This window comes from Prionailurus bengalensis, chromosome E2, assembly GCF_016509475.1.
Source record: "Prionailurus bengalensis isolate Pbe53 chromosome E2, Fcat_Pben_1.1_paternal_pri, whole genome shotgun sequence".
NCBI classification, from domain to species: Eukaryota; Metazoa; Chordata; class Mammalia; order Carnivora; family Felidae; genus Prionailurus; species Prionailurus bengalensis.
This window is the reverse complement of record NC_057352.1, coordinates 19,146,386-19,172,906: the sequence shown is the minus strand read 5'-3', so window position 1 is coordinate 19,172,906 and position 26,521 is coordinate 19,146,386. Positions and strand designations below refer to the sequence as shown.

The 26,521-nt window shown below is 37.4% G+C and overlaps 1 protein-coding gene across 3 annotated transcripts in view; it reads left to right on the top strand.

Moving 5' to 3' along the window:
* The window catches only part of UBA2 (ubiquitin like modifier activating enzyme 2), a 41,521-nt gene that overhangs the window by 621 nt on the left and 14,379 nt on the right, over window positions 1-26,521 (top strand). For all 3 annotated transcript variants that reach the window (XM_043599060.1, XM_043599059.1, XM_043599061.1), the window contains exons 2-12: window positions 2,252-2,335; window positions 3,693-3,763; window positions 5,722-5,786; window positions 6,954-7,054; window positions 9,253-9,374; window positions 15,051-15,118; window positions 15,720-15,841; window positions 19,340-19,439; window positions 20,689-20,855; window positions 23,139-23,232; window positions 23,320-23,432. In XM_043599060.1, the coding sequence (XP_043454995.1) occupies window positions 2,252-2,335; window positions 3,693-3,763; window positions 5,722-5,786; window positions 6,954-7,054; window positions 9,253-9,374; window positions 15,051-15,118; window positions 15,720-15,841; window positions 19,340-19,439; window positions 20,689-20,855; window positions 23,139-23,232; window positions 23,320-23,432 (1,107 nt within the window). The remainder of the gene's footprint in view (window positions 1-2,251; window positions 2,336-3,692; window positions 3,764-5,721; window positions 5,787-6,953; window positions 7,055-9,252; window positions 9,375-15,050; window positions 15,119-15,719; window positions 15,842-19,339; window positions 19,440-20,688; window positions 20,856-23,138; window positions 23,233-23,319; window positions 23,433-26,521) is intronic.

Below are 26,521 nucleotides of genomic sequence, written 5' to 3'. Positions count from 1 at the left end.
CTCCCTTAACTCAAATACTGGTCCAGAGCAGAGGGTGGCAGTAATAGGAGCCAATACACACTGAGCGCTTGTCCCGAGACCGGCGATGTTCTGAGCGGGTAATTTGCATTAACGCATCTAATCTGCGCTACCGCCGTAAGGTTGCAGACGCAGTTTTCATCCCCCCCCCCCACTTTTTTATTTTAAACAGATGAGACGAAAAGTGAGATCTAGAAGGGTTTTAGTAAATTACCTTGAATCAGGAAGCAAGTGGCAGGACTCCTTTGGGGCTCTCACCCCTCTGTTCTGGGTGCAGTCTGTGTGACTGTCATTGTTATCTTCATAGATATGTTAGCTTGTATGACTGAAGATACTAGGATTTTAACTTTTGCATTGATGTACAGTGGCTGTAATTTTATTTTTATTTTTGGCTGTAATTTTAAATTATTTTTATTAATGTGAACTTTTTAGAGATTGGCGATCTTACGTGGAGCTTGGATGTCAGTTTAAAGTGTCTTAAAGTGTAGTGGAAACACGGAATGGAAAAAAAGTAAATATGGCAGACTGAACCATGAAATGAGGGGCGGGGGAAGAATTTACACATCTTTCCTTGGCTGTTACAAAGTTATTCTTCCCATCCAGTTCTGTACCACAAATCCAAATATGATCGTGCTTCAGCTGGTACCTATTGCTGCATGTTTAAAAGAACCGTTTCGTGGGGCGCCTGGGTGGCTCACTCTGTTGGGCATGTGACTTGGGCTCAGGTCATGATTTCCCAACTCCGTGGGTTTGAGACCCGGGTGGTCTCTCTGTGCTGAGCCCCTGGGAGCCTGGAGCCTGCTTCCTATTCTCTCTCCTTCTCTGTCTGCCCCTCCCCCCCCCCCCCCCCCCCCCCCCCCCCCCCCCCCACCCCCCCCCCCCCCCCCCCCCCCCCCCCCCCCCCCCCCCCCGCACGCGCGCGCTCTCTTTCTCCCAAAAATAAATAAACATTAAAAAAAATTAAAGGAACTGTCTTGTAATAGACAAGACAGTGAATTGGGCACCTGAACAATAGATGCTGATCCTTTTCTATTTAATTTAATCAAAAAATTTAATGTTTATTATTTTTGAGAGAGTGTGAGCGGGAGAGGAGCAGAGAGAGAGGGAGAGACAGAATCCAAAGCGGGCTCCAGGCTCTTGAGTGGTCAGCGCAGAGCTGGACTTGGGGCTTGAACTTACAAACCATGAGATCATGATCTGAGTGAGGCGAAGTGGGCAGTGGATGCTTAACTGAGCCACCCAGGTGCCCCTATTTGATTTAATTTTTATAATAAATTTAGAAAGTACAAATAGAAAATGTTTAGACAGTTATATATGATGATTTTCAGAAATTATAACCAAAGCTGTTAAGATGTTTCACAATTAGAATGTTTGATGACTCTTAATATAAATTTATAGAAAGTCTTTAGTCATTCTTATTTCCTTTATTTATTTATTTATTTATTTATTTATTTATTTATTGTTTTTGAGAGACAGAGAACAAGAGCGGGAGGGACCAAGGGAGAAGGGGTCAGAGGATCCAGAGCCTGCTCCCTGCTGACAACAGCCAGCTTGATGTGGGGTTTGATGTGGGGTTCAGTGTGGGGCTCGATGTGGGACTGAACTCAGGAACTGTGAGATCATGACCTGAGCCAAAGTCAGACACCCAACCGACTGAGCCACCCAGGCGCCCCTCTTGTGTTTATTTTTAAGCAGCAATTAGATAAAAGTTAAAATGTGACACTATTTTCAACCTTGTGTGGTGTTTCCTTTCATAGCCCTTAGGTGAGAATTGTAAATGGAGTTGTGTGTGGGGGAAGACTTTTGAACTAAAGTAACAAAAACGCAGTAAATCTGCTGAGTGTCATTTAAGAAAAACGGGTCACAATTAAATCTGATTTATTTGATTTGAAAGAGTAATTAAAGAAATGAATTATATTTATTTTAATAAACCCATTATGATTTTATGCCATCTAAGGAATTTCCAAACATTTGCCAAGATGGTTAAACAAAAAAATGCATCCTTTCTAAAATGTTTTTGAGAAAGTTATCTCTGAAATTAAATCTTGATTTTTTTTTTTCATATGTGTTAAAGTATTTTTATCAGTTTAACAATTTTGGTATTACTGGGGAAAGCATTTCCTCTGCTAATGTAGCAAATAGCAAAAGTTTTGGGTTATGGGTGCTGAGGATAGTGATATTGCTCACACACACCAGAAAATTTGTGATTTATCTGGAGTTTATGCACTTGTAGATTGATCTGGATACTATTGACGTCAGCAACCTCAACAGGCAGTTTTTGTTTCAAAAGAAACATGTTGGAAGATCAAAGGCCCAGGTAACTTTACTTTTCTTATACCATTTCTGTTCATTTATATTTTTGCACTTTGATGGATCTTCTCTTTATGGTATCAGATTAACTGGGACTCTTCAGTGGGAGGGAGAATATAGGGGACGGCACCTAAGAGTACATCCTCCCGTTTTGATCCTCTAAGGCTATGCTGTCCTCAATCGTGTAAACAGTGTCCCCTTCATATTTAAATTTCTTTTTTTTTTTAATTTTTTTTTTTTTAATTTTTGGGACAGAGAGAGACAGAGCATGAACGGGGGAGGGGCAGAGAGGGAGTCACAGAATCGGAAACAAGCTCCAGGCTCTGAGCCATCAGCCCAGAGCCTGACGCGGGGCTCGAACTCCCGGACCGCGAGATCGTGACCTGGCTGAAGTCGGACGCTTAACCAACTGCGCCACCCAGGCGCCCCCATGTTTAAATTTCTGATTGTTTGCTTAGGATGAGCTTTGTTCTGTGTTCCTGCAGATTGGCTGCTCCTGTATTTGAGGGCTAGAGAACCTACAGCCCATGCTCTTGTCCCTTTTAGAAAAAGACAACCTCCCTGAGGTTCTAGCCACCTTGACCTTTCTTTAGTTCCTTGAATGTTCCATCTTGACTCAAGGTCTTAAAACATCTTTTTACTTTGCTTTTTCTCCCAACGCTTTTGGCAAACTCCCACTCTTATCTCCTTTTCAGTTTTCAAATTTTGGCTTCCTTCTCTAGTGATATGCTCTGAATAAACCTTAGACTAAGACCTTCCTCTCACAACTTCTACTCTTTTTTTTTTTTTTTTTTAAAGATTCTTTGAATATATTTAAGTAATTGCTACATCTAACGTGGGGCTTGCACTCACAACCCGAGATCAAGAGTTGCATGTTCTTCCTTGCAACAGAGCCAGCCAGGCACCCCACAACTTCTACTTTTTCTGTGTGTCATTTATCATTGTTTGTAATTTTGTTTATCTACATTGATTAGTGTCCCTTTGGCTTACCAAATGCTTCATATAGATCCTGGTAAATAGAAGATACTAAATACTTGTTGAATGAATGAATGGGTTAACACCTAGTTACTGCATTTTATATTTTTGCTGAAGTTTACCATTCATGTAGATGTATATATAGGAAAGGGCCGGCTCTCCTGTTATTTTTATTAAAATGTGTATAGCTTAATGTTAATGAAATTTTGTCACATTTTTATATTCCTTTAGTTTATAATATAAGATATTAAATTTATATGTTTATATTTAATATAAGATATTATGTAAGTAGGTGAAATAACAGTATTGTTTGCCATAAATAAATTTGACATGCAGAGAGAAATGTTGTAGCAATCAAGTTAGTAATTGAGTGTTGTTTGTTTTTCCAGGTTGCTAAAGAAAGTGTACTGCAGTTTTACCCGAAAGCTAATATCATAGCCTACCATGACAGCATCATGAAGTATGTTCTAATTATTATGTTGCAGAATTGAGTTTGTTGTGAGTTAAACTTTCAAAGTATATGGTATTTTTATTAGCTACATGAGCTTGAGGTCATTCTGCTTTTTAAGAATGTGTTTTTTTTTTTTTTTTTTTTTATCTTAACTATAAAGAACAAACTGATGGTTATCAGAGGGAGGGTGGAGTGGGGGTGGGTTAAATAGATGAAGGGTATTAAGGAGGGCACCTATGATGAGCGCCTGGTATTGTTTGTAAGTGTTGAGTCACTAAATAGCTAGTATAACACTGAATGTTAACTAACTGAAATTTAAATAATAATTTTGTAAAAAAAATTTTCTAGAAAAATTAAAATGTGGTAGCTTGTACTCACATAATAAGTTGTGTTTTTTAAGTTTATATGATTTCAGGGAGTTAGATAAGAGGTAAGATATTTTAATACTTTAAATGAGTTACTTTTTAAATGAGTTACTTTTTTTTTTTTTTTTTTTTTTTTTTAAATTTTTTTTAACCTTTTATTTTTATTTTTGAGACAGAGAGAGACAGAGCATGAATGGGGGAGGGGCAGAGAGAGAGGGAGACACAGAATCGGAAGCAGGCTCCAGGCTCTGAGCTGTCAGCCCAGAGCCCCACGCGGGGCTCGAACCCACGGACTGCGAGATCGTGACCTGAGCTGAAGTCGGACGCTTAACCGACTGAGCCACCCAGGCGCCCCATGAGTTACTTTTTAATGAGAGATTTTTAAATGAGTTACTTTTTAATGAGAGGTTTTTAAATGAGTTACTTTTTAATGAGAAACTTATAAAGGGCCTTTATTTTTGTTTTAAATAAAGATATAGTAAACTATGAAAAATCCTTATATAATGATCCAGACTTTTCTAAGTATATTGCTCTCATTCTGATTGATTTCATCTGTGGTCTTCTTCAGTTTCAAAGGTTGCTTCCCAAAATACTTATTTTGACTATGACTTCTATAATATAACACTAGGAATTGTGAAGGGGTCATAGTTTTCACAGTACATAAATATTCTCTGCTCTCCATGAATATATAACTATGGAAGTGTTGGGGCAAAGGAATCCTGGATCTAAATTATCCTTTATGTATAGCTGTTGTCTGGCTTACAAGTAAATGGTATTAAAAGTAATAACTTCTCAGGGGCGCCTGGGTGGCGCAGTCGGTTAAGCGTCCGACTTCAGCCAGGTCACGATCTCGCAGTCCGTGAGTTCGAGCCCCGCATCAGGCTCTGGGCTGATGGCTCGGAGCCTGGAGCCTGTTTCCGATTCTGTGTCTCCCTCTCTCTCTGCCCCTCCCCCGTTCATGCTCTGTCTCTCTCTGTCCCAAAAATAAAAATAAAATGTTGAAAAAAAAAAATAAAAAAAAAAAAAAAAAAAGTAATAATTTCTCATTTGAGGTCTGGAATTAGAGAAAGTCTTATACTTTCTCTGGAAATATGTATCTCCACCTTTTTTATTCTCTGGTTGTTTGCTCTGCAAGCCTTTGCCTAGCCCTATAACCCTCTTACCCGTATTGCTTTCCCAGTGCTGCTAAAAGTGAGAACCCTAGAGGCCTGAACCCTGCCTGATCCTGACCATGTGAGGTGAAGCCAGAGGCCAGGCATATCCTGGGAACGTGTTCTTTGTATGTTCCCAGGCTGCCCAGAGAGGGCCTATGGGACCTGTGAAGCCATGCCATCTTTCTGCCAGTTTGAGATCCTGCTCTTGAGCCCTGGGTAGCTGGCCAGAAAGGGTGTCTAGTCACTCACAGGGATTAGTGGGAAGTAATTTCATTAAAATCTGCTTATGGTATTTGGAAAAAATCAAATGTATAATAGAGACCCCTCCCTAATATCAGTTATTTTTGCACCATTACTTTAATACGCTTTTTAGGACCCTGTATTATGCCGTGAAGATCATGTGTAAGGCCAGTTGTTTTGGTGACATTTGTTTTATTTTGTTTTGTAGCCCTGACTATAATGTGGAATTTTTTCGACAGTTTATATTGGTTATGAATGCTTTGGATAACAGAGGTGAGATGATTTTTAATACATTTAATTTCTAAGTATTTTCCTTCCCTATAACAAGGCTGTTTATACTTTTTAGTATTTCAAATATTTCCTCAGTAGTTCGAATCCAGAGAGAAGTAAGGTTAGGTTTAAAGTTTACCAGTTGGTTGTAATTTTAACTAGAACAGGCAGGAATTTAGCTATCATATACTCTGCTATTCTACCAAAAGGTGTGAAGATAGAAGTTGTTAAAACGCTAAAGAGGGTGAGTACATTTGGTATGTGGGTGTGTGCTTGTTTCAGAGTATTCCATCACTGAAGCACAGTGTGACTTCCTTCATTTATATGGAGATGAAATATCAATGCCTACATCCCACCACGACCAATTAAATCAGACTCTGAATATCATAATTTTTCAATTTCCTACGTGATTCTAAAGTGCAATCAGGGCCCTAAAACCATGGTTTTGAGAATGTGGCAACAGGTTGTCAAAGTTAGCATAGATGCCATGGATCTTGAATTATTTTAGATATGGCTGGTGCCATAAAATATCAGCCTAGATTCTATTTAGATGTACACATTTTGAACCATTGAAGCTTTTCACAGTAGGGGGTGATGTTTCTTATAATCAAGTATTGTATAGCCAGTCATTGTTCCACATGTAAAACAACACCTGTGGAGTGGTTTGTAACAATTTGGAGCCAGAGATACCAAAGAAAAAACACAAAGCAGAGAAAGGGTCAGGATGACTTACTAGACTCCTCTTTACTCCCCTTGCCTTAAACTGCCTTTATAGTTCCAAGTTGACATTCCACATTCTCCATTCATTGCCATGTGTTACCTGATAATTTTATTAGAATAATAGTAAGTTAAGGACTCAGAATTCATTGAGACAATATTTTAGCCAAGATTAATAGCGGAGGCACAGCTATAGAATAGAAAGGTGACACTTTGGAATTTAAAAAGTATAGTAAGGGTGCTTTTTCTTGGAGTAAATTTGTCATATAAATTCCTTGTATTGGGAATTTTGCTAGCGAATGTCTCTTATGTAACAGTTGTATTACCCTGGTCATAGCTATAAGAAAATTGCATATAAAAATAAAAAAAATTAGTTTGGGTAAATGTCATCCTAATTAAAGGTAACTGATTTTTCCCCCCATCAACTCCTGCTAACTAGTGTTTTTCTTCTAGCTGCTCGCAACCATGTTAATAGGATGTGCCTGGCAGCTGATGTTCCTCTTATTGAGAGTGGAACTGCTGGTTATCTTGGGCAAGTAACTACCATCAAAAAGGTAAAATAAATTTTTTTTACTTCCCAAATATTTGTGATCTTAAGGAGGGAAGAAGTAAACTTTGGGTTTACATGATATGGGCTGGTTAGTACCCAAGATGTAGGGATTTTTGTACTCTGATAAAACTAGATACTGTATCAAGTAATAAAGAGTATTATAAGCAGAGATTTTTTTTTTTAAGCTCTGTGCTACTTTGTTTCTGTAGCTTGTATATTAAAATTATTAGACTGGTAAACATAATAAAATTGCCTTTTAAAATTCTTTATAGCTGAGGCTACATGTCATGCTGTAGTTGATATATGATGAAACTGCCTTCTGCAAAGTTATTTTTTATCTAAAGTCTAGGTTCATAGATCTGAAGAGTACTTTGAAAAATTTTGGTGTCTTTGTGAAATATTTCAAATGTTTAGATAAAACTAGAGAATAATAGAGTAAATAAATACCTGTGCACTCAAACCCAGTTTATAAAATGCAGCATTGTGGTTTGTTGTTGTTTTTTGTTTGTTTTTGTTTTCTAGTTCTTTCAAGGAAATTAAACATAGATACATTTGAAGAATCATTTTGCAGGTTTTGAAACCAAAAGGAATTACACTTGATTTAAAATTTGCTATTTTTGTCCATTATTTGGCAGTTTACCCATGTTGAAAATTGTGGCTCTGCTTCATTTGTTTCAGCTGATAAATACTACTCTTGGAAGCTTATTTAGTATCATTCTACAAAGACTGTTGGAAATGTCAGTGTGTGTTAAATTTTAGTTAAATCAGTGGATTCCTTCAGGATCTATTCATAGGTCAAAGCAGTAGTTCTCTTGTTTTCTACTGTGATTTAAGGAATGGCTGCCCCCAAGAAAGCTTATTCAAAGGACACCAGAAATGGTATTATGGAGAAAACCCTGGATCTGCTGCCATTTATGTTAAAACACTATTTGCCAGTTGGGGTTCTTTTTTAGGTTTCTTTTTTTTTTTTTTTTTTAATTTTTTTTTTTTCAACGTTTATTTATTTTTGGGACAGAGAGAGACAGAGCATGAACTGGGGAGGGGCAGAGAGAGAGGGAGACACAGAATCGGAAACAGGCTCCAGGCTCCGAGCCATCAGCCCAGAGCCTGACGCGGGGCTCGAACTCACGGACCGCGAGATCGTGACCTGGCTGAAGTCGGACGCTTAACCAACTGCGCCACCCAGGCGCCCCTCTTTTTTAGGTTTCTTGTTGAGAGAGAGAAAGTGCATGCATGAGCCAGTGGGGAAGGGACAGAGAGAGAGGATCTGAGTGGGCTCTGTGTTGACAGCAGAAAGCCTGATGTGGGGCTCCAAGTCAGGAACTATGAGGTCATGACCTGAGCTGAAGTTAGACTGAGCCACCCAGGCTCCCCTGAAGTTTTGGTTGTTTAACCATTATTGTAAAGACATTGCTTATTAACATGATCTTAAGATATTAGTATGTATTAAGACTGAGGTTGAGAATTGCTCAATTGAGGAATATTCATCTGATGGTTTTGAAAAATAGTCTTATGTACCATAGACTTCTTCCAAGGATTCCTTATGGTGCAAATTAAAATGTAAGCTTAACTGAATTCTTCCTGAAACCAGTATTGCACTGTATGTTAACTAACTAAAATTTAAAAAGTAAAATGGAAAAAAAAAAGATGTAAGCCTAAATCAACAAAATGAAGAGTATTGGTTTGGTAATAGCCAGGAATTTTCTGTGTATCTAGGTAGTTCTTGAAATTAATAATTACTTTTAATTTGCTTAGTTTTTAGGAAATTACAAGTAACACAAATATAATGGGTAATATTTAAATAATGGAGGTCCACACCTTTGACAGATAATTGGTTAGAAAGCTGTTGTTTGTCTATCTAGTAATTTTTCTTTTGTTTAATGTGTTTAAGGTAAACTTCTTGTGTTTGATATTCAGGTACAGTAATTTCCTTTGGGTTGTTGTAAGTGGTGTTCACTGGTCCAGGAGTCAAAGAAATCCTGGCTTAGACTTAGCTGTGACTGTGATTGATTCAGTTCATATTTGTTATAGTTCCTCATCTGTAAAGTAAGAATTTTGGAGTCACTAATATTTTAAAATTTCCTTGACAGTACAAAATACAGTTGGAATGTAGATGAATGAATGTTTATGATGATATTACTTGATAGTGTTGGAAAACCACCATCATGGGATAAATGTTCTTCTCATATCCTGATTTTGCAGGGTGTAACTGAGTGTTATGAGTGTCATCCCAAACCTACACAGAGAACTTTTCCTGGCTGTACAATTCGTAACACACCTTCAGAACCTATTCATTGCATCGTTTGGGCAAAGTATTTGTTCAAGTAAGAGTATATATATTTCTGGGTATATTTTCAGTACTGATGATAGGAAATGGGGCTGTTTTTATTTAAATCTCTTGGAGAGATTACGATGAATATTCTTTTATTTACTTATTTATTTTAAAGAGTTTATTTATTTATTTTGAGAGAGAGAGCACGAGCTGGAGAGAAGCAGAGAGAGAGGGAAGGAGAGAATCCTAAGCAGGCTCTGTGCTGTAGCATAGAGTCCAATATGGGGGCTCAAACTCATGAACTGTGAGGTCGTGACCGGAGCTGAAATCAAGAGGCAGACGCTTAACTGACTGATCCACCCAGGCACCCCTAGATGAATATTCTTTTAAATATGGTGGAGATATTTGGTAGATTAAATTCAGTCAACATTGCATGCCTGTTTTTAATTCATTGGTTAAAAACTAATGGAAATTAAAAATACTTTTCAGTGATAACGAAAGTAATACATGTGAAAGTTGGATGCATCAAATATGGTAGCTGGAAGAAAAGTTCTAGGCTTACACACTTGAAGAAAGATGAACGTTAATGTGCTAAGGATCCAACTTAGAAAGACAGGATAAACTCCAAAGAAATTAGCAGGAAGGATATAATTGAGATAAGAGGGAAAAAATACTTTATCGAGTTCATCATGAAAAGGACAGGAAAGATGAATAACTAAATGGAGAATGTAATCTCAGCATAGATTTAAATGATAGTAAAGAACAAAAGGATGATAATAAAAATACTGAAAATTGCCAGTATACTGAAAATTTTAATGATCTGGATAAATTCATTTAAAAAAACTTTAAAAAACCCCAAAAAATTAATTAAAAAAGAAATAGAAAGCCTGAACTGTACTATGTCTTAGGGGAGTTTAATCAGTCATTTTAATTCTTAGTAATGCAACAAACCTTTATGAATTTACAGGTGATTTCCACTGAATTTACAAGTAATATATCATTCTAATAAGGTAAACTGTCCCAGAGACATTTTTTAAAAATGCAGTACTTCTTAGTTTTTATTATGGGACTCTGATGTCTTTGATAACAAAACCAGTTAAGGCCATAATGGAATAAAAGGAAAATTTCAGGACATTCTCATTCATAAACATAGATGCAAAAATCCTATACGAATACAAGCCACAATTTAATACACATCATTCACTTCATTAAGAAAATAAAGAGAAACTGGATAGCCTTCATAGATGCAGAAAAAACATTTGACAAAATTCAGGAAATACCCTTTCATGACAAAAATTGTGGGTTTTTTTTTTTTTTTTTTTTTTTTCAGATTTTATTTTTAATCCTTTATTTTAAGTATTCTCTATACCCAACGTGGGAATTTTACAACCCCAAGATCAAGAGTCGCACACTCCACCAACTGAGCCAGCCAGGTGCCCCTCATGACAAAAATTCTTAATAAAATATGAAGAAAACTTTATCAACCTGGTAAAAGATGCCTTTTACAAACCTACAGCAAACGCTGGTTTTCGGGGAGCCTTGCTGGCTCAGTCGGTGGAGCATGCAATGTGACTTTTAATCTCAAGGTTGTGAGTTCAAGCCCCACATGGGGCATGGAGCCTAGTTAAAACAGAGTTTGTTTGATTTTCTTTGATTACGGTATAATGTATATGCACTCAGAAGAGTATGCATATGATGGTATAATGATGAAATTTCACAAAAAATGTAAGCTTCATTTGGCAGACTTTTTTTCTTTTTAACAGACTTTTTAGAACAGTTTCAGATTTACAGGAAAAGTGAGAAGATAGAACAGAGTTCTCACACCCAATTTCCTCTGTTAGCATCTTATGATACATATGTAACAATTATGGAACCACTACTGGTATCTTTATTAACTGAAGTCCATAGTTTATTTAGAGAGCCCTTTGTTTTTACCCAGTATCCCTTTTCTGTTCCAGAATACCACATTACCATTAGATGTCTGTCATGTCTCTTTAGGCCTCCTTTGACTGTGACAGTTTCTCAGGCTTTCCTTGTTGTCTGTGACCTCCAAAGAAATTAGGAGGAGTCTGGAAGACTGGTCTGGAAGAGTACTGGTCAGGTATTTTGTAGGATACCCCACTATTGAAATTTTTTTTTTTTTCATGATGATACTATCATTTTGAGCTGTTGAGAGGAAAATCACAGAGGTAGTTAAATTGCCATTTTCATCACATCATGTGAAGAATATGTTATTGACAAGATTGATGGCTGTTAATGTTGGCCTTGATCACTTAGCTAAGGTAGTGTTTGTCCGGTTTCTCCACTGTAAAGTTTCTCACTTTTTTAATGTTTATTTTTGAAGGAGAGAGAGGGTGCGAGCAGGGGAGGGGCAGAGAGAGAGGGAGACACAGAATCCAAAGCAGGATCCAGGCTCTGAGCTGTCAACACAGAGCCCGACGCAGGGCTAGAACTCACGGGCCATGAGACCATGACCTGAGCCTAAGTCAGACACTTAAACGACTGAACCACCCAGGTGCCCCTCCCACCCCCACTTTCTATATTGTGCCATGCACTTTGGAAGGAAGTCACTCCGTGCAGCCCACACCTAAAGAATGGGAGCTGTTTTCTGCTTCCTTGAGGGCAGAGTATCTATCTATGTAAGTTATTTAGAGTTCTTCTGCCTGGAGGGTTTGTCTCTTCTCACCTGTTTATTGATTTATTCAGTCATTTACATCGATGTGGACTCATTGAATATATTTAATACTTTGGGTTATAATCCAGTAGGGTATTTTGTTGCTCAGATTGTTCTGGCTTTGGCCATTGGGAGCTCTTTCTGTTGACTGTGCTCTTAGACATATGCCATCAATGTGTGGTGGGGTTTGGGGAGCAATTCCTTGCTTTCTGGTACTAGAAGATGCCCCAGGCTCATCATGTCTATTTCCTGCCATTGTATCAGGCCTTTCTCCAAGGAGCCCTGGTTTCCTTTTATTGAAGAATGGCATTAGAAACTCAGATCTGAATGCTTGCCATGCTATTACGTGTCATTTCTTTTAAGCCCTTTTAGCCAACAGAGCAAAAAAGTCTTTTTATACTAATCTGTATGTATACACACAAATTTACAAACATTTCTGTTTCTAACCATCTATCTATATTAAGGTAAACATGAATTCATACTAGTGTCTCCCTAAACTCTAGTCCGTTACTACGTGGATCATTCTAGCTTCCTCCCCTTGCTTATCTGTGCACTCCCACTCCCACCAGTCAGAAACCTCCATTATTTACCCTTCATATGCTTAATACAAGCATTATTTCTTTTTTTGACTTTTTAAATGTTTATTTAGTTTTGAGAGAGAGAGAGAGAGAGAGAGAGAGAGAGAGGGAGAAACAATCTGAAGCAGGCTTCAGGCTCTGAGCTGTCAGCACAGAGCCCAGTACAGGGCTCGATCCCATGAACCATGACCTGAGCTGAAGTCGGATGCTTACCCGACTGAGCCACCGAGGCGCCCCATACAAGCATTATTTTTAATGATAAAAGTTACAAAGCATCTCCTTTGTAATCTGAGATGGCATAAGGATGCCATTACTGCTGCTTTTATTTGGTGTTGTAATGAAGTTCCTAGCCAGCATAATAAAACAAAAAGAAAATAGAGGATTAAGAATTGGGAAAAGAAGAAACAAAACTGTTGTTTACATACGGTATAGTTTATATACTGTATAGTGAAAAGCTCCAAAGAATCTATAGACAAATTATTAGAAATAATGACAGTTTAGCAACATGGCCAACTAAAAGATGGCATGTCTATATGCAGTATGTGCAGTTAGAAAATATAAAAGTAGATAACTCACTATAAAAGCATATAATTAAATATTAAAGATAATTAAATGTGAAGCATCAGAAAACATGAAATACCTGAGAATAAATCTTAAGATTTGTACGACCCAGTGTGGAAGATTAGTGAGTACTGGCACATAAAAGGAAGTATAAAATAAAAGGAGAGAATGTGTCCTTGATCTCCAAGTTGATCTATAGATTCAAATGCAATTCCAGTTAAAATCTCATCAGAGTTTTTATTAGAATTCATTCAGCTGATTGTAAAATTTATGTCAAGAGTAAGACCTAAACAAACATTCCTGAAGTAAGTTGAGGTGACTTGTTCTAATAGATGTCAAGGTTTAATAAAAACTAAAAGGAAGTTACGGTGTGTTGCTGGTGCAGAGATAGAAAAATAGACCATTGGGACAATGCAGAATTCATGACCAAGGTTGCATAGGAGATCCCAGATGAAAGAAGGGATTAAGTAAAAGACAATTTATTATCAATGTGGAAAATATTATATTCCCTATTTCAAATAATATATGAAAATTAAGTCCAGATGGATAAGGTATTTAGATGTGAAAGGAAAAACTAAATCTTTCTAATATAGGGGGAAATCTTTATCCTTAGAGTTCAGGAACGATTTCTTAAGACACAAAAAGTGCCAGCCACAAAAGAAAACATTGATTCATTCAAATTCATCAAACGTCTTATGAAAAGACATTACATATGAGAAAATATTTGCAACATAAAATCAACTAAAAATTATGATGTATAATATATTCCTGTAATGAGTAAGAAAAAGACAACCTGACAAGATAATATGAACGGGAACTTTTTGAGGGAAACCCAAATAGGAAATAAGCAAATGAAGATATGTTCACCTTTATGACTAACTTGGAAAATTATGAATAAAATCACAATAAGATACCATTTTACACTAAGTAGTTTGGCAAAACATTAAATTTAGAGAAGCAAATTGATAGGAACTCTTACATGCTATTGTGGGGGTGGAAATTGGTACAGTGACTTTGAGAACAAGTGGACATTTTCTTGTAAAGTGTATCAGGAACTTTGAGATGACTGCTTTTTTTTTTTTTTAATTATTTAAAGGATTCCTTTAAAAAGATACCTTTCTTATAAGTCAAGTACTTGAGGAAAGGTTGGAACATTATATTCCTGTAAATGTTATTAAGTAGTTTATAGGGTAACTGAATTAACAAAAAAGAATTTCTGCTAATGTATTACTGTTTCTTAAGGACTGTTAGTAGTAAAGATATATACTACCATGAAAAAAATGTCTCCTTGCTTATTCCTGCTGATTCCTAGATCACCCAGTACGTGGCAGGTGTGTAACAGTGTTTTTTGCATAGCTAACTGCACGTGTACTTCACAAATATTATTCTGGCCTTAGAATGTTATCCAAATTGGAATGTAAAAGCTGCTCACCTGGATCTCTCTGTTTATTTAATTTTGAGAGGGAGAGAGAGAGCACGAGTCGGGGAGGGGCAGAGAGAGAGAGAGGGAGACAGAATCCCAAGCAGGCTCCACACTGTCAGCGCAGAGCCTGATGCAGGGCTTGAACACATGAACTGTGAGATCATGACCTGAGCCAAAATCAGGGGTTGGACAGTTAGCCACCCAGCCACCTAGGTGCGCCTGCTCATCTGTCTCTTGCTCAATGATTTTAACGTAGGAATTTGCAGTGCCAAGATGATAGGAATGCATATAGGTCTACTAAAATTTAGCCTTCCTTGTGTTATGGTTGAAATGAGGATGCAAGCTATCTAAACAGGTTGCTTTAATGCTTTTAAGTTTATGGAGTATAAAGATTTGGAATATTCTAAATTAGTTGTTTTGGGGGAAGTAAGCAAAGTAAAGATTTGTTCATAATATTTTATTGTACATAAATATTTCCTGCTCTTTTTGTAGCCAGTTGTTTGGGGAAGAAGATGCTGATCAAGAAGTATCCCCTGACAGAGCTGACCCTGAAGCTTCCTGTAAGTAGGTTGGGATATGTTCTCTTATTTAGTGAGCACTACCTTTCTTTTACTAGCTTAATATTGATAGCATAAGAGGAGAAAAAAGTAATTGCTGTTATGTGTTAGATAGTATATTATGTGTTTAAGAGACAAAGGAAGAGAGAATCCCACACAGGCACCCCTCCTGTCAACGCAGAGCCCGACACAGGGATGGAACCCACCAACTGAGAGATCATGACCTGAGCTGAAATCAAGAGCCAGATGCTTAACTGAGTCACTTAGGCATCCCATATTATTTCATCTTTGAAAGACTGTTTTAAAAAGTGAGTAGTCCTGTTTTACTAGTGAAGACAAGGTGCAGAGAAATTTCATGAAGGTAGTGAATAGAGCTGAGAGTTGTTTTCAATCTGATTACAAGTCCATACTTTGAACTCTTCTATATGTGGCCTTCAAAAACTGAGGTAGGAAAAGATGCTGATGAGCATATTGTTGTCCTTTCTCTTTGAACTTAGATTGCGTCATGTGCAAGTGACTTCCGTGAATGGCTTTTTTCCCCAAAGGTAGATGAGAGCTTAGTTTTACATTTACAGCTGAAAATGAAATAGTGTTTGTTTTGTAGGGGAACCAATGGAAGCTGAAGCCAGAGCCAGAGCATCTAATGAAGATGGTGACATTAAACGTATTTCCACTAAGGAATGGGCTAAATCAACAGGATATGATCCAGTTAAACTTTTTACCAAGGTTCGATTTGCTTTCTTTATAATTATGGATAGACTTATTCTGTTTTAAAATAGTACATGAAATTGAAATATGCTTTTTATGCCTAATGACGTCTTAATAAGTTGATTGGTGTCATCAGGATAATCAGGTTTTACATTTTTAGCTCTCATGTTAAATCGTTATCTCCATAGGAATTAAAATTGGTGGCTCACTTATACACTCTTGGTCGTCTTTCCTTCCCTCACTTATCACTGAACTTTTTAGTTTTCCTTATAACTGACCTTTGATTCCTGCTGTTTCTTGTCTTATATCCTTTTCCTGCTCAAATCTCTTGGGAATTTGATTGACATGTACTGAATTGCTCTTGAATTCCTAATCTTCGTTCTTGGCTGAATCCCTCTTCATTAGTATATATTATTTGCCTGCTGAATATTTCTGGAGAAATCTAGAAGACTTTTAATTGGCTCTATCTAATTGTAGCCCAGGTAGGTCTTCATGTCTGTGTTTTTAAAAGTCTTTTCACTTCTTTTGTCTTCACTCCCCAGCAAGTTTATCATAATAGATACTTGCAGATTTCTCAGCTTTTCTTAAAAGTGCCTGATATATGCTTAACATCTACACTGAGCAGATGACCTTAAGGATATATTAACAGGTTTGAAACCATTGGACAAAATGTACCTGTTAAGAGAATGTCCCACTTCATGCAAATTCTTTTCCCCTCTGCTGTTTGAGAGGTATCTCTTGGAGTAAAGGTTAATTCTTCTACTTTTCCTTCTCCTTGTGCCTTAGTCTTACAATTTTTCTTTATCACTGTATTTTGCTGATTTAATTACAGTATGTTTTGGTGTGGATCTGCTTTTGTTGATTTTGGTGGGAGTTCTGTGTCCTCCCTGGATCTGAATATGTTTCCTTTCCTAGATTAGGGAACTGTTGTTTCTTCAAATACATTTTTTGCTCCCTTTTTCTCTCCTCTTCTTCTGGGACTCGTAGGATAGAATGTTAATTATGTTTCATGGAGTCACCCAGTACCCTAAGTCTATTTTCATTTTGTATAGTTCTTTTTTCTAAAAGACAGTGACCTGTCTTTTAGGTCACTGATTTGTTCCTCTGCTTCTTCCATCCTGCTGTTCATTCCACCAAATGTGTTTCTCATTTTCTGTGAGATCATGATCTGAGCTGAAACCAAGAGTCGGACACTTAACTGACTGAGTCACCCAGGTGCTCCTGGTTGACTCTTAAACCTATTTCATTTATTTCCTCATTACAGCCTTTTCTTTGGAAAATGGATTTTGATTGTGCTTAAAATGTACTTTATTATAGATGGTGACAATATTTTCCAAACTGGTGTCTGTATACCTATTTCCCTTCCAGTTTGAGCAATAGTTGAATGCCAACATAATCTGAAGTATATCTCCAGTCTGTTTAGTAGGTAACTAAGCATCTGCTGTGTGCCAGTCACCACTCTGACAGAAGATATAGTGGTGAACAAGAGAGAAAATAGGGCGCCAACTCTTTCTAGGTAATTCATAGTTCAAAGGGAAAGTTAAACATATAGCAAGTAATATATTCAGAATGTTGTGATAAGTTCAGATGGATTGGAACCCTTTGATACTAAGTAGACTTAACGTACATATTATTTAACGTTGTTAGACCTAGTATGCAGGTTCAAAAGAGGCTTTCCAGAGGAAGTGATATTTCAACCCAAGATTTTAAAGAATGGGGTGGGGGGATAAGAATGCTACGTATACAAAGAAAGCCTCAGGTTGAAAAACTGAAACAGTGCCCATTAAAGGGGAAAGTGGGAAGAGGGCTGGAAACATAGGCTGAGGCTAGATCAGGCAGGACTTCCTAGGTCATGACAAGGATGTTATACCAAGGCAATGGGAATCCATTAAAAGGTAGTCTATAGGATTACTATGAGAATACAGTGGGTATGCTGTGCCCTCTAGGTCCTGGTAGTTCCTATTATAGTCTATATGGGAAGGTGTCTTCTGGGATTGTGCAATGCTAGATCTGAAGTACAGCCCATCTGTATTCCCAGTGTAGCGTGGAGGAAAAGTAGATTGGATAGGACTTAGGATGTTTAAGGTGAGGAACAGTGAAGAATCAAGAATGATAACTGGGTTCCTACTGAACAGGGTGCCATTCTCTGAGATAGGTAAGGTGGGAAGCAGGTGTGTTGTGTAGGGGTTAGAGGAAAGGAGAAGGTGATAGAATCAATTTTGAGTTTCCTGTGGAATATTAGAGAAAGGACAGGTGATTCTAAAGGCAAGCAGAGAGGTTTAGACTGGGATTCATAGGCCTATAGAAAGAGAAAAGAGCATGAAGATGGTTTAGTACAGAACTCTGAGGGCTTCCCAGTATTTAATAATTGGGTAAAGGGCATGGATAGAACTTGTTCCTGGAAAACCACACTAATTCTCCATTGCCTGGGAGGCTTTCCAGCCAACTGCTTAAGGTCCTCTACAAAATGTCTCTAACCACACTTGTTACCCAAATAATAATGTGCTTCTCATTTCCTTATGTGTGCACCCATTTCAGATGTTACCATCTCCTCGAACTCTTTATTGATTCTTCTAGAACAAAGTTCCTGCTAGTACTCAAAGCTATGTGATTTTTGCTCTAAATTGTATTCTATTTGTATATTTGGCTGCTTTTCTAAAGGTTTAAGGATGTTTAATAAATATTGATAGAATTGAACATATTTTGATAGAACTAGTTCTGAATATTTTTATTAAGCCAATTTTAAATTAATAGCTGACACAATAAGTGTATTGACTAAATCAACTGACAATAGGAAATGCAACTGAGGAAAAAGTAAAAATACTAAAATCATCTGAAATTCTACAGGATAGTGCCATTCATGTTGATATCTCTCAGTAATGTTTATTACGTTTTTTTTTGAAAAAGTAATTGTTTTGTTTTTGAGCTTCCGGGGCGGGTTGAAATAGTAATTGTTTTATTTTTTAACTTTGAGGGTGGGAGCAGACCACGTTTCCAAGATGTTACATATAGGTGGTTAAGAGCTGGTTTTGAGTACTTTACTTTTAAAATATTTATGCTTTATTGCTGTATACCCATGAACTTGGAGGTGTTACTAACTGGTATCTCTAGGCTCAATGATTTTATTCAATTCTTGTGGAGCTGGTGCATGTTTATTTAGCTCCTTGATTGGTGTGATTTTGCTTCTGATTTATCTTTGGGGCTTTAGGTGTGCCTAGGGGAGGTGACAGGTGCAGTGAGCAGTGTTCAGAGTTCCCTTTCTCTGTTTTCCTCAGAATTTCTGCTTTCACTATTTCAAAAGCGAGGTTCTGTGTAAAAATTTCTTTCTATACAAGGTTTAAGTTTTGTGGGTTTTTTTATCTTTTGGAAATTGTTGATCTGTTAGTATAGAGCATGACCTTAAATCAGAATATTCTATGGTGTAATATTTGTAATCAACAATGATATTGCTATATTTTATCAGCATAGGGGCTGTAGGATTTAGGAGATTTTATTTTATTTTGTTTTATTTTTAAGCTTTTTAAAGATGATATCCGGTATCTGTTGACAATGGACAAACTGTGGCGGAAAAGGAAACCTCCAGTTCCGTTGGACTGGGCTGAAGTACAAAGTCAAGGTAAAGACTTTTATGAGGCGCCTATCTGGCTCAGTCAGAAGAGCATGTGGCTCTTGACCTCTCAGGACTGTGAGTGTAAGCCCCATGTTAGGTGGAGAGATTACTTAAATAAATAAACTTAAAAAAGAAATACATTTTAGTCTCTGGGATACCGAAATTGGTAATTCTCTTACCTGAAATCTTTAAATACCTTGAATTTCATTGTAAGAAATTCTAACAGTTTAGAAACATATGATGAAGGGAGATCACTGGAAATCTTATCACCTAGGGAAATAGCCATTATTAACATTTAGGGAATGTCTTTGTAGTTCAGCCCAGTGCACAGAAACAAAGAAGACTTTTGTACATACTTTACGTAAGTTGAATCATACTATTCATATATTCGTACTTGCTCTTTCCAGTCAGTATTATTTAAGTAGTGCCCCTTGGTTAACCTTTGTTTTGTATTTTCCCCGAAATAAAGTGTTGTGCTAAGTATACATGCGCATACATCTTTGTACCTTTGTGTATCTCTTAAAGATTTAGTGTATTTGTAATTTACAAAAAAAATTTTTTTAATGTTTATTTATTTTTGAGACAGAGAAACAGAGCATGAACAGGGGAGGGGCAGAGAGAGAGGGAGACACAGAATCTGAAGCAGGCTCCGGGCTCTGAGCTGTCAGCACAGAGCCCGACGCAGGGCTCGAACTTACAGACTGTGAGATCATGACCTGAGCTGAAGTCAAAAGCTTAACCGATTGAGCCACCCAGGCACCCCTAATGCATTTGTAATTTTAAATGTGAAAAAAAACTATTGTAGTAGTGGCTACTTCCTTATTCTACTGCCTCTTCCACACATTGTATCTTGTCTTACCTGAATTATATTATACAGCATTGGTCAGCACACAAACTTAGAGAGTCCCAGGAGATTTGGCGTGTCAGTTTTAAGCAGTTCTCCACAGTAACGAATATTTGACTTTACAGACTAAATTCAAATATGGTTCTGATAGGTTCCACTTACTGAGTGCTGTGTGCTAGACATATCTTTGAATTCCCCAAGAACCCAATGAAGTTCTGAGACCATCTTGCAGCTTTCCCATTTCGGTATTAGCGCTTTGTTTTTTGTACAAATCTTTGTAGCATCCTGATAATTATTTTAATGGAATTTGTTTCATATTGATTTTCTCATTGGTCAGGCATTAATTAAATTGTTAAGTAAAACAAACACATGATGTTTAATAGTGAAATTTCTAATATTTTTTTCCCTTAGGAGAAGAAACCAATGCATCAGATCAACAAAATGAACCTCAGTTAGGTCTGAAAGACCAGCAGGTTCTAGATGTAAAGAGCTATGCACGTCTGTTTTCAAAGAGCATTGAGACTTTGAGAGTTAATTTAGCAGAAAAGGGGGATGGAGCTGAGCTCATATGGGACAAGGTTAGTTTTGAAAATACGTGGCAATTCTGTATCACGTGCTTATTTTAGTTCTTGAACTGTAACCAGAAACTAGTAAATTTTTGGATATCATTTATCCCACCAGAATTTGAGAACATAATACTGATATTGATTGGATGTTTTCATCTCTAATTACTACACTGAACTATGAATTTTCTGTACGTGAATTCAAGTAATATCATAAAACTTGATTCTGATAATGGGTTTGTGGTTTATAATTATGTTGACTGGAGAAATAATGTGAATTGACTGGAGTAAAATGTTTCACCAGCTTAAAAAAATTTCTTTTGTAAATGCAGATACGTTAATAGAAGTCATAAAATTCTTTTGGAGACAATAGCCCATGGGCCTAATTTAACCTTGAAAGTAATAAAATAGGCTTTCTGTTGAAATAGTTAAAGGTCTGAGACCTCTAAATACAGATTCTTACAAGTTAAAATAATATTTAATAGCAGTTTGTGGTTAGATGTCATATTTTGAAATTTGATGAATTTAATTGTTAATCAGTGTTTTCTATGTCTACCAGTGATTTATCTGTGATAATGGTAATACGTTTCTATGATGGTAGAGATTTGCCCTGAGTTGTAAAGTAAGGGCAAAAGTTTGGTCAGTTTTACTAAGCTGATAATTCTGTGCAAAGTTTGAAACTTTGGTTGAATTAGACATGTAAACTGAAGCTAGTAAGTTTATGTTTTTGGGATTCTTGAAAACATTCTTTTGGGTTTATGTCATATAAAGATTAACTATTAAATATATATTTGCATTATTACTGTTAGAGTGATTTGGGTAGTTTTCATCTGTACACAGGGCTAGATAATGAAACCATGAAACTGGTAGTTGTTACCCTCTGATTAAAATCTACATCTAATGGGTATGATGAACCAATTGCCTAGGGAAGTAGCTGTACACTGTGTTGGGTACTGTTGAATATTCACACTTAATCCTCATTACAACCTTCTGAAATATTTCTATAATATTCCCTAATAGTTAAGGAATTTCATTTGCCTGAGGTTAGCCAGCCAGCCAGTGAGTATGTAGAGAACTCCCATCCTCTCAGTGCTTTGTCTCAGTGCTTTCTCTTCTCCACTTTAGTGCTTTTGAATTATAGGCTAGGATAGTATGTTCTCAGTGAAGCAGAAAACTTTGCTGAAATCTTAAGAGACCAAGATACAATCTCAGAAAGAAGATAAACTGTCAAAGGGAAACTTTTGTTGTATTGCCATATGTGAAAAGAAACAGCAAATACAGGAGACTGGTATTTTATGAAGAATTTGGAGAGGGAAAACCAAAAGGTGTAGTCCAGATGTTTGAGTTTTTAGTGAAATTGTTTCCTATAAAAAACCTTTATCTCTTTGCCTGGAGTCTGTATTGTCAGACAACTTCCATTACTGACTGATGCACCTGGGAAAGTGTTGCCATCGTCAGTGAGTGGAATTGGTGTTCTGCTCTATACACTCAGTCTCCACTTCACTCGTTTAAGTGGGACTGAGTTCCTAGAGGCCTGGTGGGTCTTGGCTTTCTTTTCTTTTCTTTTTTCTTTTCTTTTCTTTTCTTTTCTTTTCTTTTCTTTTCTTTTCTTTTCTTTTCTTTTCTTTTCTTTTCTTTTCTTTTCTTTTCTTTTCTTTCTTTCACATTTATTTATTTTTGAGAGAGAGAGAGCATGGGTGGAGGAGGGGCAGAGAGACAGGGAGACTCAGAATCCAAAGCAGGCTCCAGGCTCTGAGCTGTCAGCACAGAGCCCCATGCAGGGCTTGAACTCACGAACTGTGAGGTAATGACCTGAGCTGAAGTTGGACGCTTAACCGACTGAGCCACCCAGGCGCCCTTTGGCATTCTTTTCTTTTTAAATGTTTATTTTGTTGAGAGAGAAAGAGAGCCAGTGAGCAGTCGTAGGGACAGAGAATCCCAAGCAGGCTCTGCACTAATTGTGAGCCTACTATTGATGATCCCGTGAACTGGGAGATCATGACCTGAGCCAAAATCAAGACTTGGACTCTTAGCCCACTGAGCTACCCAGGCTTCCCTTGGCAGTCTTGTCAGGCTACATCCCTGGATCCAAGGAGTTGATAATGAGACCCTGCCCCCAATTCATCCATTCTCCATGCTACTATAAGGCTTTATGGGACTGGCCTCTCCTGCAAGGCCATCCCTTGTTCTAGTTGACGATGGTTGTTACACACATGTGAGAGTACTATTTTGAAGGTGATACTAACTAAATTAGTAAATCTGTGGGAAGGCTTGTTAAATTGTTTCAATTATTGGCAGGATGATCCATCTGCAATGGATTTTGTCACCTCTGCTGCAAACCTCAGGATGCATATTTTCAGTATGAATATGAAGAGCAGATTTGATATAAAATGTAAGTTGTTTTGTAGTTCAATTGTATCACTTAAAATTCTAAGTTATTCTTTTCTAACAGTTAAACATACTCATCTTTGTTTTTCAGCAATGGCAGGGAACATTATTCCTGCTATCGCTACTACTAATGCAGTGATTGCTGGGTTAATAGTGTTGGAAGGATTGAAGATTTTATCAGGAAAAATAGACCAGTGTAGAACAGTGAGTATTTCTTTCTCTCTCTTTCTTTCTTTCTTTCTTTCTTTCTTTCTTTCTTTCTTTCTTTCTTTCTTTTTTTTCTTTTTCTTTCTTCCTTCCTTCCTTCCTTCCTCCTTCCTTCCTTCCTCCTTCCTTCCTTCCTTCCTTCCTTCCTTCCTTCCTCCTTCCTTCCTTCCTTCCTTCCTTCCTTCCTTCCTTCCTTCCTCTCTTTCTCTCTTTCTTTCTCTCTTTCTTTGTTTCTTTCACAAGTAATCTCTACATCCAATGTGGGGCTTGACCTCCCAACTCCAAGATCCAAAGTCTCATGCTCTACCAACTTAGCCAGCCAGGCACCCCTGTCCACCCTCTTTTTTTTTTTTTTTTTTTAATATTTATTTATTTTTGAAACAGAGACAGCATGAACAGGGGAGGAGCAGAGAGAGAGGGGGACACACAGAATCTGAAGCAGGCTTCAGGCTCTGAGCTGTCAGCACAGAGCCTGACGCGGGGCTCGAACTCACGGACCATGAGATCGTGACCTGAGCCGAAGTCGGACGCTTAACCGACTGAGTCACCCAGGCGCCCCAAGTCCGCCCTCTTTTTAATAGTAGTCTATATTTTAGGGGAAAAAAAGTAACTCTAAAAAGCACATTAAACAGAGCACCTAAAAAATTAAAACAATAAAATTGATTAAAGCAGTGGAAAAAACATTGTTCCAGTAGTAACCTTATGAGCTCATTTTTAAGCTTCCTGGAAGTTACAGTAAAAAAGAAAATATAGTTGCTTCTCTTATTTTATAAGCTAGTTTGCTTCTAACAGTTTCCAGAGTTTTACTGAATTCTGAGACTCATTGTATGGTTCCTTATAAAGTTTTTTCAATTTTAAGAGTTCTGTATGGTTTTTCAATTTTGTTTTGTCATTTTCTAGTTCTCTCCTTCATTCATGTTTTTGTTTTCTTCATGTTTTTCAATCTCCTTTTCTGTTTTAAACCTATTTTATGTTCTTTGATAACGTCTAAAGTTTTTATGGATGTATGTACTGTCCTTTCTGCTAGATATCATAGTATTTTTTTGGCCTGTGTGGTATATGATTTGTGGGGTTTTTTTGTTTTTTTTTTAATCAACTTAGTTAAAACTGTCTGACAATTCTTAAGGACTTATTGAAGGTGTACTTCAAAGAGGATTTGTGTTTGTTTATATCTGGGTGCCTGGCATCCTACCAATCCAGTACTACTTTTAAATTTTGGGCTTTAGTTTTTCAGCTCCTCTAATCCAAGTTGCAAGTCTGCATGAGCCCTGTCCTACTGTAATGAAACATGAAGGAAGATATTTCCCTGCTCCCCTAAGCACCGAGGTCACAATCATCTGTCTTGCTGTTTTTGTGGGAAAGATATTTTCCTCCTCTTCTTCACTTGCCTCCTCTTCCAGGTCCTTGCTTTATGGGAGTTTCTGTTAGAGAGTTCTACATGCACGAGGGATGGACTAGATTTATCTTCTAATTTTTTCTTTTTTTTAAAGTTTATATATTTTTGCAGAGAGAGACACAAAGCATGAGTGGGGGAGGGGCAGAGAGAGGGGGAGACACAGAATCTGAAACAGGCTCTGAGCTGTCAGCACAGAACCCGACGCGGGGCTCAAACTCAAGGACAGCAAGATCATGACCTGAGCTGAAGTCGGACACTCAACCGACTGAGCTACCCAGGCGCTCCTAGATTTATCTTTTAAAACCAAAGCCACTTGGACATTCTCTTTGGATTCCTGCTTTCACTTTGAGTTTGCCTGAAGATGATTTGCATTCTTAACAGCTTAGCAATTTAAAAAACTTCCTGAAAATACTTCTAGCGCATATTTTTGCTCATTTCTCCTTTTTACTATAATGTTGACATGAAAAGACCAATTTATTTTTAGGAATTTTGAAATACATATATGCATATATATTTTTTAATGTTTATTTTGGGGGAGAGAGAGTGCAAGCAGGGGACGGGCAGAAAGAGAGGGAAAGAGAGAATCTCAGACTCCGTGCTGTTCGTGTGGAGCCAGATGTGGGGCTCGAACTCACAGACTGCGAGATCATGAACTTAGCCGAAATCAAGTTGGATGTCCCAGTTTTTAGGAATTTCTAAAAAACTACCTACTCTGCAGTGGTACTCATACTTTTCAGTGCTATTATTGATTTACTCTTAAAATATTTTTTATTGTTAACATGTAGTTTCGGGGTGAATGGGTGTGGAATCGTTGCCAGTCTGCTACCTTGATTTGGTTTAATTCTTTTTCTTAACTGTCAAAATTTTAATTTCTAAGAACTAGATTTTTTTTTTTTTTATGTTTTATTTATTTTTGAGAGACCGAGCACAAGTGGGGGAGGGGCAGAGAGAGAGAGGGAGACACAGAGTCTGAAGCAGGCTCCAGGCTTCCAGCTGTCAGCACAGAGTCCGACACAGGGCTCAAACCCACAAACTGAGATCATGACCTCAGCCAGAGTCAGATGCATAACCGACTGAGCCACGCAGGTGCCGCTAAGAACTTCATTTTTGATTTCTACCTTCTAGCAGCCTGAGTTTGTCCTGTGGCTACAGTATGCATCCCTTTGAGCTCACAAACAATATTAATTGTTGAATTTATTTAAAATATCTACTCGTTCCTATAACATCCTTCTCATTTCTTTTTACTCAGCTTTTTCCCTCTTGGGTTAATGATGTTTATGTCTGGGTTTTTTGGTTCACATTTATAAGTGAATTTTAAGGTGAATTAATAGTATTAGCCTGGGCATCAACAGGGTTAGCAGTTGCTTCCGTTACTGTCGACTTCCCTTCGTACAGTTATCTTCCTAGTGAAGCTTAGATCAAACAAATCTGTTTTCCCCATTGAACCCTGCCTCTGACCTTGCCAATACAATGACTAACTTCTAGCAATACTGTTGCTACAGGAGCCCTCCTCCCAGCACTTGATTGCCTCTCACAGGATTTGGTTTTTCTTCTTTTTTTAAAAAAAGTAATCTCTACACCCATCATGGGGCTTGAACTCACAACCCCAAGATGAAGAGTCACATGCTTTTTTTTTTTTTTTTTTTAATTTTTTTTTTTAACATTTATTATTGAGAGATAAGAGGGCATG